This window comes from Anser anser (genome assembly GCF_964211835.1).
Source record: "Anser anser genome assembly, chromosome: 2".
Classification (NCBI taxonomy): Eukaryota; Metazoa; Chordata; class Aves; order Anseriformes; family Anatidae; genus Anser; species Anser anser.
In genome coordinates, this window is record NC_139721.1 from 154,870,461 (window position 1) to 154,889,172 (window position 18,712).

An 18,712-nucleotide genomic window follows, 5' to 3' on the forward strand; every position below is an offset into this window, starting at 1 on the left:
CTAAGCCTTAAATATCTGCATGTAACTATTTGGCTACAAACATAAGCGAAGGTAATGGAGTCAAAAAATGCAGACTAATTGCTTCAGTTGAAGGCTTATTATCTCTCCAATTTCAAGCTCAGCAGCAGTTAAGCAGTAATATAAACTACTCTGGCATTGTGAACCCTTATATAAAATTCCCTCTTATTTTTATCTTGGTTAGCTTTTATAAACAATAAAAACAACAGCCATTTGTTTTCAGATTGACAAGCGATGTAAGCTGAAGGGTTAAAAACAAACAATAACCCAAACACTAACAGTTCAGCCGTGAGACTTGCCTGCTTTTATAGTTTCACAGAAACTCTTCCCCTTCTCCTTTCTATTTTTTTTATTATTATTATTTTTTCATGAACTTTTTGTGTGTAATCTCAATTTAACTCTTCTTAAGTACTTCATCCTATCTCATCCTCCTTCACCAAGAGACACGCTCAGGGCTTGGTTCCCCACCCAGCCAGGACTTGTGCACTCCCATCCATGAAAAGAGATGCAACAAGGGCACGAGGCTTTCCCACACAAGGAGGTTGGCTCTACCTATGCCCACTGAAGAGCTGTAAAGGACGTGAAGTTTCAGGCAGCACCACATGATGTCTAGGATGACGTCTAGATGCTTGTGCTCTCTCAGTGACTCACTGTGAACCTCTGTTGACTAACTCCCTCCATCCCAGCACATGTCAATTTAATAAAATTAGCCTATCCTCTGCACATGTTCATTTACAGCTTGACTTTTTCAGTGTGGTCATGGAGATGGGGAAATCCCTCCCCAGGGCACCCCTCCTTCCACAAGGACTGTAGAGATTCCCCCGTCTTATCTCCAGCCTCTCCCATGAAGGCTGCTGGTCATAATGCTGGCACTGCAGGGCTGTTTAACAAGAGAAGATCCCAAAAGGGAGTCCCTGTTGTACATCTGTGACCAGATGTTGTCCAGCAGGCTAGGACAAATCCCACTCTGAGAAATGGTCCATCTGTTGTTTCCACCTGCAGTTTTGATCACAAAATCATATCTCATAATATTAATAGCCATACATTGCTAGCCAGTTACTGTCGTGCACCATGCATCATACATCATGCATCTAGCACACATTCTCTCTCAAAAAAGGTTTTACTCCAGCAGCAGTAAGGGCACGGGTAATCAGATAATCCAGGGATGAATTATATGAAGGAGAAGAAGAAAAGCAGAACCTTTTCCCTGTGCAAGAAGAGGAGCTTAACCTTTTTTTCCCCCCTCCTGTTCTTCCAGGGATCATCTCAACTGGCAAAGCCAGCTGCTGCTTTTTCCCCACCATGCCCTCCCATGTGACAGAATATAAGGCAGAGACTTCAGTTAATGCATTATTAAGTATTTATTTTGAAGACAGGGTATTTATGAGGAGACACAGGGAGTCTGAGAGGTGGTAAAATATAGCTGTCTTCCCTGATTCCCTCAAAGCAAGAAAGTAAGCAGTTAGCAGCGTGTTACAGGATGGAGAAACTGAGACAAGGCACTGCTCAAGGATACATCAAGATTGCCCAGTAAAGGCAAGAGAAGAGGTAATGCTCTGAACTCCCTTTATCATACAAAGCCTGTGGCTAGTCCTCACCTTGCAACTCCTTCCTCTGTTGGTGCCATCACATCACCCACATGGAGATCAGCTGCTGTTCTTCACTGTGAGCCCTTGGGAAGCTTGCAAAGCCTGCTGAGACCCTTCACCAACTGCGCTCCTGGGAATGGTGTGTGTCACTGCTGCTCTGTACAGCAGAGCAATGACCCTAACCCTACGCAACATGAGCACAGCTAATTTACCTCCCTGCCTCCCTGCTCCTGCCATCACCTCCATGTGGGATGCAAAAGGGTGCTGCCATGCGCTCACTACTTCCTTACAAACCAACTGCCTACAAGAAGCTTCCTCTTCCTTCTTAAGCCTCTTTTAACACCAAATCCTGCTGTTCTTCTGCTGTAGCTCCCATAACTCCTCCAGATAGCAGTTACTCTTTAGCTCAGTCATCTATTCTCTCATTTTCCTTGATCTATGGAGGATTTTCCTGCCCTGCATAGTTTGGGCAAGGAGGTGGGAGGTAGCCATTTCCATTTCCATCATGATTAACGGCTCCCTCCACAACATCCACAGCTTTTGTAAAGGGATTTTTGTCTACAAGCAGCAGACTCTGATCTTCACACTTGGCTTGTGGTCTTCAGCCTTGGCTCGTAGTCTCATCCTGACTTTCAGGAGACTCTTCTCTATCAGTCTCCTGAACCCTGAACTTCAGCCTGCTTCTCTTGCTTCTTGGCTTGCACTTCTGAAAGTTTTTTATTTTTACCCTTGACTGCACATATCCTTCGCTCATCATCCCTTTATCTACTTTCCCATTTAATCTGTGTGGGCTTCTAATTACACCACAGTATTCTATTGAAAAAAAAAATAAATAAATAAATAAATAAATAAATAAAAATTGAATTCCTCCTTCTCGGAAAAGGTCTTTCTGCATTATGCAAGAGAGAGCTGAAAGATGTATCTGTATCTTACCTCAAAGTCTAAAATTGCTTCAGGTTCCCAAAATCTTAGAATCTGATCCAGTCCCTAAATTTTATTTATTTATATATTTATTTTTCTCTCTCTCATTTGCAAGTCAGCTTATAACTATCCAAAATCCTCCCAGGATTTACCTTTATCTTGATCTTTTTCTGCTGAAGTTCTTATTCATATCTAATGCTTCAGAATGAGTTTTAACTTTCAGACTTTCTCCTATGACTCTTGCCATACATTCTCTAAATGTCAAGAAGTACATCTCTCTAATATCTTGAGTACTTACTTATACAGCCTGAGTTCCTACAGTATCTCAGAAGCTCATAATATTTCATGTACTTATCCTCAGGAAATCCCATTGTTCTTGTTGTTTTTGTTTTTATCAACATAAGGTGACGATGGACAAGAAACTGCTGACTGCAGCCAGGGACCTATGTCTAACATAGTTGCTTAAAGCCACAAGGGAAGTCTGTGGCACAAGAAGCACTAAATCCCATACTCAAACCACTGGACCATCCCTGAAATCTAACTGATAATCCCACTCAGGCATTGCTCTTTAATCAGAAAATTATATTAACTCATCCTTCTATTCTTGAACACCTTCACTGAATTCAAATATAGTTTTCTCTTCAAATTTATGTTCAGGAATGGTTTTGAAAACTTGCTCAACCCACTCCACTCCATCCTCTCACTTCTGCAGTCAGTGTTACTCCACAACCGCAGCTGCCCTTTGGAGAAGGGGTGAGCTCAGCTTTGCTGTTCTGCTGCTGCCAGCACTCTCTCTTCTCTGAATCTATTTCACCTACTTAAAGCCCACTTCAGAGTCAGAGAAGGAAGGATGGAAGAACAAAAGACAGGAAGAAAGAAAGGAAAAAAGAAAAAAAGTCTTTAATGCAAAACATAAAGTACATAAATAATAAATAATACTGTACTCTACATCATTTAAAAGTAATACCTTTTCTCACATCGTCCAAAGTGATCACGATTCGTGGCAATGTAATGCTTTATAAAGGTCACAAAGAAGCAGCATTAAGGGCATAAGAACTGAAAGCAGCTAAAAACATTGTTCATGAAATGACTGTAGCAATGCATAGCACTGCTAATGGACCACAACTGGAGTGAAGCATTGGACGTTCTATGATGAGTTAAAAAAATAAAATAAAATAAAATATTAAAAATATTTTTTTTCTTACTAAGTTCAAACCAAGTATCCCAAGACCTAGATAACTGGTTAACTTCAGAGACAAGTTATTGACAAATTATTCTGTTTTGACCTATCAAGAAAAGAAAGATTTAATGAGAAAGACTGAAGAATAAGGTATCCATGTCAGGAATGAAGAGAGCAGCATTCAACCAATACTGTCCCAAGGACCAGAGGTAGAGCACATACCATGAGTAATCTCCACTTGACCTGTCAAGCTATAGGCACAGTTTAAAGTTTACACAATCTCTAACGTCATCCTATGCAATTACACCACCCCTTAGAAGTTGTGCACTTAGATCTACAGCCACAATACAGTGTTGGCACATCTGAGGCCTTCCAGAAGCACTTGCATTTCTATACTGAACACCAGAAAAGCTCTTCTACAGCCTTTTCCCTTCGAGATGTCAGTGTTATGCCAAACATGTTCCTTTCCATCTCTGTCTCCCCCTCCTCATTGCTCAGCTGCCTGCATTCCTCACAGCAAATTAACAGCTTGAAAAGACTGCCAGTTTGATGCAATTTCATGTTCTTGAATACAGTGTTCTCAGGAGCACAATTACAGAAATTTAATCTCTTGAGAAATAGATCAGATACCATTAACAGAATGAAACACAGATGTTCTCTGCAACTTCCTGGAGAAAGCCTGTGTTGGGTCTACAATAAGATATGTAATTTACAGGGCTGTTATCAACAAAGAATGGTATTGTTTCATATTAAAAAAAATAATAAAAAAAATAGGTACTTAAACACCTAATATTAAAAACTTTCATTAGAACAAACATACAAGAGCCAACAACTTTGTTTTCTATACAAGTTAAGAGTCATAATTCTCTTCTTTCTTCTCTTTGACAGACAGTTTCCACAAGCAGACACTGCTCCCTGATTTCTACACGGCTGTAATAATTAGAGACAGAAATCTGCAGCGACTCAGTGAGAATAAGGGATTCTCACAAGCAGGGACTCACCTTTGGGATATGACAGTTTTCAATTCCAGCCAAGAATGTAGGAGCTTTGCTATCACAAGTCACTGAGATAATATGCTAAATTAGCTCATCTCCTGGGAGACTCACTCCCACCTGTTCAACAGCCCCAGGCCAAGCTCTTCCCAGCCCACTGTCGAATCTGGGTAGTGCAGAGGTATGTCACGGTGCTCCTCAATTACTCTCCATGGATTTTATGCCACTGGGGTGCTGCAGTGGGGAGTCTGACTATGCTAGCTAATGGCACTGTAAATCAGAGCCTTCTTGTAATACAGTCAACTTTTGTCTGCTTCCGAACACAAAATTACAATGTTTTATCTCAACCCCTCAAGCACAGAGGATTCACTAGTGGCTCTTCTTGGTCTAGCATATGCTTGGGACGTTATTGACAAATAGAAGGGCAAAGTTCATTCCCTATTTCAACAGATAGATTTCACAACTTATAATATGTGCCTTAACCTGCTCTACACTACATCCTGTTTACAACATGGAGGGATCCTGCACTCTTTGGAGTTGCATTGCTCATGTGGTGGAAGGAGACTTCAGGGTCACAGAGAATCAGGATTATTGTGGTCTTTCAGATGAAGCTTGAACTAACCAAGATATTTGGCACTTAGGTACAATGCTTTGCTGGACAGACCTTAGGTAAACAGAGCAGATCTGAAAGGATTTTAATTCACACCTTAGAGAAAAAAAAAATGAACACTTAAGATTATCTTCAGACCCACAAGCACAGCTCACATGAATTTACATTTATTTAACTACATCCCCCCAGCCCTGCTGAAGATGTGGAGTGCATCTAATATTTTTGTTCAGATCAGAAGAGCACTACTGAATCAAATCTCACTACTGAAGTAAATCTCAAAATTGTACCCACCTATCAAGCTTTAACTCACATTTTTGAGTGGCCTCAGAGCATACAAACTGGCTTCCCTGTGGATGAAACTAAATGAGCAGATGCTGTTCAGCCATTAATGGACATTCACACCAGTCTAGAACTATCCTGAAATAACCTGCTTCTTGAAAATGTGTATAATATAAGCTTTGGGACATCAGTACCATCCCTCTCACACTCAAGGGTCCACACAACTTTCTACTGTAAGCTCAGCCATATTTTTTACGTTTAATCTACTCTGAGAATGAAGTGTCAGCACAGGACTCAGATCTTAATGGTTGAGGTTATTTATGACCTTGAAGGAAGACAACAGAGCACACAGGGATTGACTCCCCTTGCTACAGAAATTCCAGAGTGACCTGAATTATAAACACGTAGGGAAAAAGTCTGCACAACATACTTCCCCCCACCTCTTTGGACAAATGTACTCAAAAGGAGTCACATTTTAGCATAGTATATTAGATACTCCAACTGTACTCACTTTGCAACACACTACAGGCTATTTCTGTGAAGTACAGAGTGGCAGGGGAACATTAGGAACATGAAATATTCATCTTTCATCCTTTTATTCCTGAGCCTAGCCTAGGTTTCCCAAGGTAAATGTGCTCTTTCTCCATTTGAAGACACCTATCATTTGGAATTTCCTCTGTTCTGTGAAATTCAAAATTGATTATCTTAATGACAGTTAATAGGCAGAACTGTTTTATTGATCTAATGCCACTCCTTCATAGAGTCTACTTCAACAAGAGGCAGCCCTTGAGTTATTTTGCTTCCCCACTTAATTTTTGGCCTTGTACATGGAACTGCATGCAAGCAATCATTAACTACCTCGTCTAGGATGTGTGCACTTTGGAGCAGGATCTCAATCCCTGCAAGTCTATGACAGTTCTCTATGCAGGAAAAAAATAAGAACAATCATTTATTCTGAGTGTTCAAGTATGAAATTAACCAATCATGCCTTTGAATACATTTTATAAGAGTTGTTCTTTGATAATCTCTGATCCTGTTATCTTTGGTATGCTGACTCATTTTTCAAAATACTGAAAAGTCTCATAGTAGCATTATGCCTTTTACCTCATTTTGCCTCTTTCATAAAAAGAACAACAACAAACCACCAACCTCCTTATTTTTATGTATGACTGTAGAGATACTTGCATTCCCAAAGGCCATTAAAAGTAACAAGAATTAGGCTAAGCTCAGATATGAAATATATTAGACCCTAAAAAATTTTCAGACTCATGTTAAAACACAAACAGCTTCAACAGGCATAAATTACCACAGCACATTTACCCTTTAATTGACCCGCTGTTGCTATTTTCTTCTCTCTGTTTTCCTCTCTCTCTCTTTTTCTTCTTTTTCTTTTTAATGGAAAAGTGGTTTTAATAGAATATTCATATCCAGCTAACAATCTCCAAGAAAGAGACCTAGATTCACTAGTCCTGCCTGATCCCAAGCCTATTAGTGTCTGCAGGGTTTTCTATGGACTTCTGAGCACTAGATATAGCAGAAATCTGACTGTAATCATTGCACAATACACTCTATCTACCTACAACCATTTGAACAACAACAAGAAAAAAACATATTTGTGGCAAAACCGTCAAAGCATACAGAGGCAACTACTTCTGACTTACATCTTCATAAAACAATCATAACTTGACTGTAGGAGACATTGTTACACACCACTTACAGGATGTTTTCTGTTCATGATGCCCAAAAGACTTAAAGTTCAGCCCCATGAAATAGGTCAGCAAGGAGATAAATGATTAAAATTCTGAATAATTTAACCATTTTGCAGGTGGGCAATGTTGCTTATCAGGAGGAAACTATAGAAACATTTTTAATTAACAAAGGGAAGAAAGAGATATTTATTCCATGGCTTCAAGCAGGTTAGATAGTGCATTTTTTAACTCTGTATCTTAATCATTTGCTAATTATTACAATTTTTGCAAATCTCAAGGCAGAACTTCCCTTCATTTCTGTATAAACACGTGGGTCTAAATTAGATTTTTAACTTATGCCCGCAAAGCTTCTGCAGGTGATTTTAAACTTTCCCCACCCTGTTCCTGCAGTGTCTTTTCGTGCCCAGTTTCAGTTTGGGTTAGCAGGGTAGGACACAGCCAACTGTGTCACTCGCCTGCCTCTGGATCCCAGGGATGTCACAGCGATGAATATAGAAAAGGGAGTCACAACCTCTTTACGACAGCAGCAACTGCTTTAGAAGATTCAGTCCTCCACAGACCAGCACTATACTTTCAATTTTATCCCAGCTACAATTTTCAGTTTCTTGATTATTCTTATGCAAGAAAAGAGCCTCACCAATTCTTGAAATACACAAGCCAATTTTCAGCTGGAAATAGAATATGAATGGAGTCTTTTTTTCTGTTTGATCTATTTTAAATAAAATGAAGGTTTAGATCCCTGTCTGGTGTTAAAAGATAAAAGTGCACAGTAATCAATGGACACAGGCTAGCTCCAAATCCCCACCGTAATGCCATTTGACTAATATCGTATTATGAAAACAACAACAAAAAAAAATTATGGGAGTGAGCAAAGTTGCTTGCAGACTCGAACATTAATATTCATCAATATCATTGATATTTATATATGCCTGATATTTTTATTTCATGCTCACACTGGGGCAGAGCTGAAAGAGCGTGTACCTTTAGAATATTTAAGTGTACCATATGGATATAATTGCAACTCAATCAGTTATAGAATATATTCAATCAAGTTTCTGCATAATACTAAAGACCTATTCTGGACATTTTGTACTTCACTGTGGAAGAGAGAAGTAGCAAAGACATGGCAAGTCAGTAGCTAAATGGTATTTGACAGGTGAAACCACTTGAAATAAAAGCAGCGCTCCTTTATAAAGGGCAACCGACTTGTACTCCTCAAGTTACCCACCCGACACTTTCACACAGCTCTAAGAAGGAGAGGGGCAGCCCTCTGTGTTCAGCAAAGGCTGGTGTGCACCCCTTCTTCCCAGAAACACAGCCCGGTGATGCTGGGCTGCAGCAAGCAGTGACAAAAATATGCATTCTAAAAGCAACGGAGAGAGAAAAAGGGAAGCATGACAGAGGTAAGATTAGATGGAGGCACAGTTTCTTTACCCTCAGCATCAAAGTTGTTTTCTTTTGTTTTAACTGGTCCCTTCAGCCTGTTTTGGCCACTAGTAAAATGTCACCCTGGTAATGCAGAATTTATGGTGCTATCTGTGGTGTGAAGGTGCCCAGCGTCTCCCCGTGCTTCTCCATTCCTTATTTCCCTAAAAAAGCACCAACTTACAAAAGAAACACACAAAAAAACCCCGTGCGAGGTTCTCAGCCTATCAAGCCGGGAAGAACTATTTTAAGGATTAATTTGTGTCCTGAGAGCTCTGTTTAAATTATCCTCCCGTGCTGTCCTGACGGAGGATTAAAGCGGAGAACTTGCGGCGTTTAAGGAGGGGATAAAGGGAAGGAACTAGAGCGGCCGGGATGCGCCCGGGGCCGGGCGGGCTGCAGCCGCTGCGCCTGTGCTGGGGCTCAGGGATCGCCACCAGGCTGTCCCCTGTGTCACCACCTTTAGCAGTGCCTGTCGTTTACAGCTGAGGATGTCCCCCCCTCCTCCCCCTCTTTTTCTTCAGCCACCCGCTGATTTTTATTTTTTTAAAGGGAAAGTTTCTACTTCATCCTATCCGGGTAAGTGCAGTCAAATAGGAATGCTTAAAAACCCAACAGGCTTGGCAGAGAAAATGAAGTCTTTAACTTTCTACCTCTACAGAAACACATAAAGAGCCTACCAGGAGACAGAAAAATGAATCAAGTTCGGATAAGGAGTAAGCACTGCAATTTCCTCCAAATCCCTCCTTATGGCAGCTTTTGCTCCCCGTGACACTGGTGGCACCTGAGCAGCTGAGCACAAGCTGTACCCTGAGGTATCCCTCCAAGGAAATATCAGCCAAAAAAAATAAAAAATAATAATAATAATAAAAAAAAAACTGAAAGTGCTGGACAAAGTAAGAAGCCAAAACCCACTTTTGCAATTTTATGTCCATCTGCAGGGTGGCCGTCACTGAGTCTTGCTGCCCGCCTGCAGCGAGAGGGGGCCTCTGTCCCAGCACGCTGCCCCACACATGCACATAGGGAACAAGTTACAGAGCAAACCCCTGAGCCTGGAGGGAGAGGTGCAGTCTGTTAAAAATAGCAGTTTCAGCCTCCCCCCCCCCCCCCCCCCCCCAAGCCTCCAGGCACACCGAGAGAGCAGACCTTGAGCCCAGCTACAGAGTACTTTCCTCCTGCCACTGACTGGTGACTCAGTTGGCAATTTTAGGAATGCACACCAAAAAGACACACACAGAAAAAAATTCGTAAATCATACAAGAAACACAGCTATACAATGCAAATCTACATCTGCTTTAAATCGAGGAAAATAAGCATTACCTGTTCTTGTTGTTGGGCTTGTTTCCCTGATGCATTTTGTTCCTTGGCTGTAGTCATGCTCACCTATTTGTGCCCACTGCAGTGGCAAAAAGGATTTTACTGTGTGTGTGTGTGTGTGTGTAAGCTTGTCTGTGTGTGTTCAGACATACACGCACGCACACACACACAAAGACTAAAGGGATGAGTAACTAGTCCATCACTTAATCACCAGCTGAGAAATTTCCCACCCCCACGAAAGGAAATAAATAAAAACGCCACGTCAAAAAGGAAAAAAAAAAAAATCACTAGTCTAGCTGGCTTCCCCCTTGAGCCTCTAAAATAAAAGCAGAAGCAGGAGCAGAGAGAGAAAAGGATGCTGTGGGGGCTTCTTCAATTAGCAACAGCCTCTGCAATCGTCACAGAAACAATGATAACTGCTTGGCAACCAGCAACTGGCAGCCGGGAGCTGGGAGGCAGCGCCGTGGTCCTCGCTCCCCACCTCCGCGGCGGCAGCCCCCGCGCTGCGCATGCCCCGGCCGCCCCCTCGCCCTGTGCCGCCCGCTCGCCCTCCGCTCTGCCCTCGCCTGCTGGAACCCCACCGTGACCACGCTGGAAGTCCCAGGGCTGCGGTGGTGGAGGGGGTGGTGATGGTGGTGGTGGTAGTGGTGATGGTGGTGGTAGTGACCTTGGTGATAGTGGTGATGGTGGTGGTAGTGATCTTGGTGATGGTGGAGATGGTGATGGTGATGGTCATGGTGATGGTGGTGGTAGTAGAGGTCATGGTGGTGATGGTGATGGTGGAGGAGGAGGATGCTCTCCCATCTCTTCCCATCGCTGAGGATTTAATGTTTCTGGCAGAAGGAAATTGGTGTCACGGGGCAGGTTTGGAAGATGCACCGGGTACTGGGTGGGGATGAACCGTGGGTGCAGGTTCCCACCAGTGGGGTGCTGAGAGTGCAAATGCACCCTGGGGAGGTTGGCATGTTTAATGGGGTAAAACGAGACCCCCTGGCCCTCTCCAAATCCCTATTGTGATGCAGCCACTTTGTAAATCCCCTATATTGTTTCCTCCTGCCCGTGCTGGTCTCACGCAGGGTGACACAGGAGCTGCCCTGCGTGCCCCACTCCTCACTGCCCGAGCCCTCTCCCTGCAGACTCTGTACCACAGCAGAGATCTCTCCTACAAATAAGCCTTCCTAGTCCGCTCGCCCACCTGGCTGTCAGTATGGGGTAGGGAGAAGTGGGGTGTGCTGAGTCTGAGGCATAAACCAAGTACTGCTAGCCCCTGTGGGACCCCACACCCTTGGACAAAACACAAAGGCTGCTTTAAATGAGCTCAGGACTAGCACAATTCGGGTTTGCACACCTCCACTTCAGGTGATCACAAAAATTTATATGTTGCTGTTTTCCACCTCCTCGCCTCCTGCCCAGCACGCCCACTGTGCTGGGCTGCATCCAGCCCAGAGCCTGGCTCCGTGCTGTAGCGTTGTGTGAAGCTAAATATCCTCTGTCGTGGTGCTGAGATCTCTGCTGAGCCAGCAGACCACTAGCTAAGGAAAGGGAATATTAGGACATTTATCTGGCGAGCAAGTGTTTGTGCCCCATTTGATCCTCAGTTTTACATCACGCGTTTAGGGTATGAGGTTGTGTTCACCAGGAACATGGCTCTGCTGGAGGCAATCACTCCTTCCCTCCGGGATGAACTTAATTGTCAGCTCAGGGTCACACCAACAGCAGGCCAAGCTTTCCTGGAGGTTAGCCCCTCGCCACCAGAAGGCATTTCTGCATTTCCACCATTACAGAGCACATCAGTTCATGGAAACTATGACATAAAAAATCTGCAAAGTATAATTGTGCTGGTAGGAAACTGGACAACTTCGACTGGTCCCAGCCTCCAGAATCTAAGAACAGCTCATTAAAGAAGTGAATAGCACCTCTCTAACAAGAAGCAATAATTTACATTTAAATCTAATAGCTTGTGTCAACCTCTCGCTGGGTTACTCTATAACACAGTCCCAGCTTACACCACAATTTCATCTCTTTAGTCCCAATAGTTTAAGTCACAATATTTTCTAGATGTTTATAGTGAGGTTATTCTCACTCAGACATTTTTCCCCAGCCGTCAGAACAGAATTACTTTCAAGGGCTTGAACAAGTAGATCGGTTTGAATTTTCCAATTGGCTCGGTCTATTTCCCCACCTGTTGTAGGTAGTAATGAAGTCTTGCTTTACTCCACACTTTTGCTATTTTTCTTCCCAAGAGGAATTCAAACTAAAAAAAACCTGTGTTGTGGCTTTACACTTCCTTACAGTGTGTCCTGGAAATTTCTGTAAAACCGATCCTCTCACTGCATAGACCATTCACAGTGTCCCTGACCCCTCCTGGCAGTCGCCGAACTTAACAACACCTTTATTGGAAAGAAATATATTTGTTCCTCTCTATTAACCCTTGCATGCCCTTCCAATGTGTATTCTTTTCAGTTAGCAATTTGAGACAGGCAGTTTTCATTAGCTTTGGAAATGTCCACTCTTCCTTACATTGTAGGTTTTTTCCAATAAGCTTATTGTTGGACACATAAGAAGTTAATTGTGTTAATTAGTTATGTTAGCTATGCAAACTCATATAGCTTAGCCTCATTACATAGGTGTGTTATGACTCCAAGTGTTCCCCCAGCACATCACGGTGTTTTGGCACTGTTATCCCAGTGTTACTGAAATTGTCTGTCTTACTGTTACTGTCTGTCTGGTGGCACCTCTCTTTCCCTTCTGCCCTTGCATAGAGTTTCTTCCCCTCAGATGGCCTGAGCTGCTGCTGGATGTGGAGGAAGGGGACAGCCACGTCCTCCAGCTCTCTGCCACCAATCTTCTTTGATCAGAAGGGTCCAGAGGTTGCCAAACACTTCCTGGGGCACTGCTAGAAGAGGGAGCAGTGGACACTGCCACTCACACTCATTACTTACAGGCACTTATAGCCACTCACACATTAGCAGGACCAAGGTCATCCATCCTGATCTCCGTGTTGTGCCAGGGTACCAGCCAACTTTACTGCTTGGCTGCATCATCACATATGCAAGATTAATCGTTCCCTATTGCAGGACAAGAACCAGAATCTGCCAACCTCAGCAGCTGCACAGGCAGGATTTACACAGATAGTCCCATTTAGTGTGCTGCAGGAAGCCCTTCTCACACCCTGCCACCCGTGAACAGCCTCCATGAATCTACACTGCCCACAGTGTGCCACCATTGGGACTGCTCAGGAGCATCACTGTGAGCACAGGCAGCTCTCAGTTAACCAAGGTCCATGTTCAGAACGCCAGCTACAGTCACCCAAATGACATTCCCACTCAACATCAATTGGCTCCTTCAGCACAGCAACAGTCATTTTCATCCTACCTGAAGAGGATCCAGTGACAGGTGACAGAACCTACCCCCAGCTTCTCAACTCATCTTCACCCAGAGTGCTTGTTTTAACAAAATCGCACAGCGCCGCAGTAAGACAGACAACTTGCAATTATCCTGTACCAAGTAAGTCACACGTGTTGGAGCATCTTTCCTGCTAGAAGGGAAATGCCTCATTCCCCTGAGACTGGCAGGAACAGAATTGTGCTCTGGGATCACTCTCAAAATGTTCCCAGGAGTTCTTGGAGAGCATCTTCACCACCACCACCACACTCCCTCATACTCAAAGACTGCTGCAAGCCTTGTATGGTGCAAATGGGAAACAATGCTGCAATGGTTCTGTAAGAAAAGGTGAGCTGAAACCTTAAAAGTCATTGCCATGAATGCCCATGCACAATTTGTATCTAAAACACAAAACAATTGTGTATGACCACAGATATTACAATGAAGAAGCAGCAGTTTGTTATTGCTCCCCAAAATTTGGGGCTGATCAGCTTACAGAAGCTATCTTTAATCCTGCCCCCCTTGCTGGTGCAGGCCTCTGCTGCCCATGGAGGTGGAGCAGCCCCTTTACGGAAGCTCTAAGGAGAGCTCTGCCACCCCCTGCATGTTACAGAGCCAGATCCAACAGCAGGCTGTGCTTACAGGAGGCTTCCCAGCTGCACACATCTGTAGAAGGGACTAGGCAAGGACAGGAATAAGCCTGCAGCTGCTGAAGGTAGAGAGTTATTGGATGCAGAGCCTTTCTGCTCTTTTGAAACCTGGGGTTCTGACTATTTATACCCCCTTCATCACCACATCAAGGAATTTGAAGCCAGTGGACAGAATGAGTAGAAATTAGTCCTACTTGATTAGCTAAACTTTTGTACAGTCTGCTAACGTTCCCCCCCCCCCCCCCCCCCCCAAATGAAATCATGTCCCATGGAGAGCTACATATCTGAAATTCTTAGTGGAACTAAAACATCAGTGCCTTAGGTGCTGCAGTGTGCTACCTGCAGCAGAACACAGCACACGGACTGGTTTTGTACAGATAGTCTCTCTGAGCTTCACACCATAACATACCAGGTCCCATTGGCTTGCCTGGTTTACTTTAATTTCTGGGAGGACACATGGCCCAGGAACACACATACTCTGGCAATCAGTGGCAATATAAAAACCTACTCATATGTAGGTTACAAAATAAAAGTGCTAAAACTACAGTTTTTAGGATAGTGTTATAGAGGTAGGAGATCTTAGTAAGGCAACTCTGTAAGAGACAGACTGCCAGCACAAACACCCACTATGAGAGGAGTTTGTGAAAGTGTTTTAGCCATGGATTTTAGCATTTAAAAGGTGACCGCTGAATCTTGGGTCAAAACAGATCCACAGAGCACAAGGTGAGCAGTGCTCAGTAGGTATCTGTGCTGTTTTCCCAGGGGGTGACAGCAGGATGGGGACACAAGCTCCTGGCAGCTCCTGCAGTAACTATCTGGAGAGGAAGGTCCACCTGACCCCTGCTCTTCTAAGAATATGGAAAGGGAAATCCAATTAATCTCCAAGTCTGATTTAATACATCTGCAGCTGACTTATTCTCCCACTATTTCAGCTTTCCGAGAGGATTTCAAAGAGTGGGGAATTAGAGGGAAGGGGCTGTATGAAACGGGCTGTCCATAGCATCATTATGGTCCTGCAGATGTGCCAAGCCATGCTGGTGACCAGTTCACCCTCTGCAGCCCCAGCCTTGTGTCATCCACAAGAAAATCAACGGTATAACTTCTCTTCATTCTGGCCTCTGTGGTCAGAGGGATATGTGCTCCACCACTACAGATCCTATCACAGATCACAGTAAAACCATGAGAGTTTCATGGTTAAAAACTCCCTGGGCAGGATTTTATGCTTTTATAGGCAACTGAAGCAGCAAGGCACACTGGATGTTTTCTCTGGAGGTCTCTGCTATGTGCTTGTCTGAATAAGCTTTGAAGAGGGAGAATTTAATTTTGTAGCTTTGAAAGCACAGTTTGTGCCCTGCCCCTCTCCAGAAATGTGACAACAGTAATATCACATCATTGCACAGCAATGGCCCCAGCTGGGATTGGGAACTAGAAACACTGAGATGGTAGATCAGCTATTTCTTCAAAGGCAGAGCATCTCTGTTGTATACACACCATTCCCAGAGCTGCTTCTCAACCTTTTTTTCTAGTAGAACACTATACAAATATTCAATCTTGTTCCAAAGTAGTCTCTATCTTTCAGCAAATCCTATCTCTTGTCAAGGAGCATATCCCAAAAAATATTTTTATAGAAGGGGGAAAAAGTTTTGGCTTAAGAGTATATGTATTAATTAACTTTATCTTGTACCAGCCCTGCTAGTGCCACCTCTCCCCTAGTGTCTCCAACATGCTGGGTCTGCCAAGGGATAGCCATGAGGATCCATCCTCACAGGGGGATGTCACCTCTGTCCCCAGGTGAAGTTTTAGAGACTCCATTGAGGATCTCTGTGGCTTGGGGATCCACTTGGATGATTTTCAGGATTTCAAATGTTCCCTGAACATGCTAGAGGCAATAATAATTATGAATGTAGTTACAGAGAAAAATACATCATATTTCTATTACCCATGACCAAGATCATTAAGAAAGTAATTTAGTGTGGTATTTTCATTTAACAGATCAAAACCAGTTTATTTAGTCAATGCTATTAATTATGTACTTCAGTGAATATCAGTTCCTTAAAGGGGTACACAGGAAAATGTTTCTACAAACTCTTGCTATCTCAGACAATATTCCTCTACAAGCAATGGAGACACAGAGACAACAGACACGGCAAGAACAATTCCTGGGTCGATGTAACAGTCTCATGGTGTTACTACAATTTGTGCATCATAAGAAGCTTCGCTAAGGTGCATTTATTTTTAACTTGAACATGGGAATGTGGTTTAAAGTGATTATAATAGGTTCACTTGAAACACTTTTCTGCTGTTTTCTGTTCCTCATTGATGCTCCAAGTTGCAGGATCCCACAGATCATGGTAAACAAATGAGACAACACTGGGATGCAAGCTGTGAAGAAGTCTGCTTACTTGTGTGCAACTTGGAGCTATTTTGCATAGCACTTTCCTGCTTAGATTGGAGCATGACTCTGGGGAACATGATAGATACCTCAACCCTACTCACTTCTGGCTTATAGAATCATAGAACCCTAGAATCTTTTTGGTTAGAAAAGACCTCTAAGATCATCAAATCCAACCTAGCCTGGATTTATGTATCCTCTGTGGTTTGCTTACCCTAAAAATCAAATGTGTACTGATAGTCAAACTTCCCTACTTAAGTGAACTAAACTTATCCAAAACATTACTTTTGATCCACAGTACGGTTATTTTTTGAGCCAGCACATGTATTTTAATACCTCATTACAGCTCCAAAGGCACATGATTAGCAGTGCCGTAGTCGTTTGGCACCGTGTTGTTGCTGCAAGGAATATGGACCGTACTGCTGGCTTTTCCCTTTCCCTCTGTCTGTTCCTGCTGGTGTGACCTTGGCAGCTGAAATGCAACAGATGCCTCTTCCTCACATGTTTATCTGTGCAAGAGAGACTTCTGAGGCCCCAGCTCCAATGCCAGCTGTGAATTGTCTCCAAATTGGTTTTTCAAAGTTTGCCTCCTCGCAGTCTGGCACAGTCTTTCTGCTCCCCATGATCTTAGGGATCAATCTTCCCTGACGTTTTCCCCCCTCTCTGGTTATTTCTAGGGAGCAGCTGAGTCCCTTCCTCAATGCTTCAGCATGGGCGCTTTTTGATGGTTAATTTGGGAGCGAGTGAAAGGATTTATTTCTTTATTCCTTATTATTATATATATTTCTTTCCTTTACTAAAAAAAAAAAAAAAAAAAAAGCTATATAGAATAGAACAATACCTTTTTCATAGCTCAAATATCTAAGTCAGAAAATGTAAAAGAGGCCACCAGGGATGAGAAAATAGAGAAAGCAAAGAGAAAGCAAAACAGCCCCCCCCCCCCCCCAATTACCCTTAAACAGAGAATCCACATCTCCAAAACAGCTGCAAATGTATTAGGCTATTTAGAAGCCTACTGCTTGGTAAAGGGAGAGGCCCATCTTCATTTTTAGCTACAACAGTGATTTATAGGATGAATAAATGATCTGCATATGAGATGATGACTGGTTTAAATGTAAATGTTGTGAAAGACATCTTATGTAAGCACATACAATTGCCTGAGAGATCCTCGTACATAAAAGCCACAGCTGGAGCAAGTGGCTTTTTAAACATTTGTTTTATGAAACACACTTTTCACTGCAATGGTTGTTATTTTTCATTTACTTTTATATCAGCTTTAAACAACAAAAAAAAAGAGAAAAAAATATACTTGAGCTTACAACACAATCCATTCAATAACAGGGTTATGCAAAATACTGATGCTGTTAAAGTAGAAGGATGCATATAACATCCATCCATTTAAAGGTGTCATATTTAGTCAGAAGTTATACCACCATAAAAAATGAAGTCCCACAAGTGACACGTGTAAGGACCAAGTGCCCTCAGTTTCTGCATGGGCAGCCCGATGGCTGGCTGCATCAGACCCCCTGGGCTGGGTAGGTTGAGCCTGGCTTTGTGAAGAGGGAAGACACCTGGGGACTGCCACCAGACCCTGATGAGCAATTGTAGAATCATCATAGAATCACAGAATGGCTCAGGTTGAGAGGGACCTTAAAGATCATCTAAATAAAACCCCTCTGCCATAGGCAGGGGTACCACCCACTAGATCAGGTTGGTCAAGGGCCCATCCAGCCTGGCCTTGAACACCTCCAGGGATGGTGGTGACCCACTGAGCATGCAGGGGACCCTTATGGTAACTTCTCCCAAATGCTCCCAAACAGCACCAAGAGGGGCAAAGGCATCAGCTCTGTCACCTGCATTACTATTTGCACTTGGGTGTTGACTGCCTCTCTGAAATGCTCCCTGGAGCTGTGGGGCTGGTGGTGCCCCAGTTAGTGGTGGGAGCTTGGATGGCTGCAGTCATTTTTATACTGGTGTGATCATTTTTCAACTGTTTCTAGATCTCTTGGGATGAAACTTGTTGTGGTAAACATATGTTGCTGTATTCCTGCTGGCTCTGTGCTAGATAAGCTTTTCCACCAGCCCAAAATAGACTTTTCAAGAGTCTGAACAACAAAAACACTCCAGACACTTGTGTTCTCTAAAAGAGGCATAGAGGAATCCAACACACAACCTGTCTAATTTTTATTTATTTACTTAGAAGGCAAAACCTTAAAATATTTTCCAATTCTTGTATGGAAGTCTTC

At 43.1% G+C, this 18,712-nt stretch overlaps 1 protein-coding gene across 3 annotated transcripts in view; it reads right to left on the bottom strand.

The window, feature by feature from the left end:
- Positions 1-18,712, bottom strand: part of DPP6 (dipeptidyl peptidase like 6) — a 409,630-nt gene that overhangs the window by 242,446 nt on the left and 148,472 nt on the right. Inside the window, exon 1 of one of the 3 annotated variants that reach the window (XM_083826973.1) lies at positions 10,044-11,446. The exons of the other annotated variants lie outside the window; for them this stretch is intronic. Within the exon in view, the coding sequence (XP_083683099.1) occupies positions 10,044-10,100 (57 nt within the window). The 5' untranslated portion in view covers positions 10,101-11,446. Of the gene's footprint in view, positions 1-10,043; positions 11,447-18,712 lie in introns of those variants that run through there. 3 annotated transcript variants of the gene reach the window in all.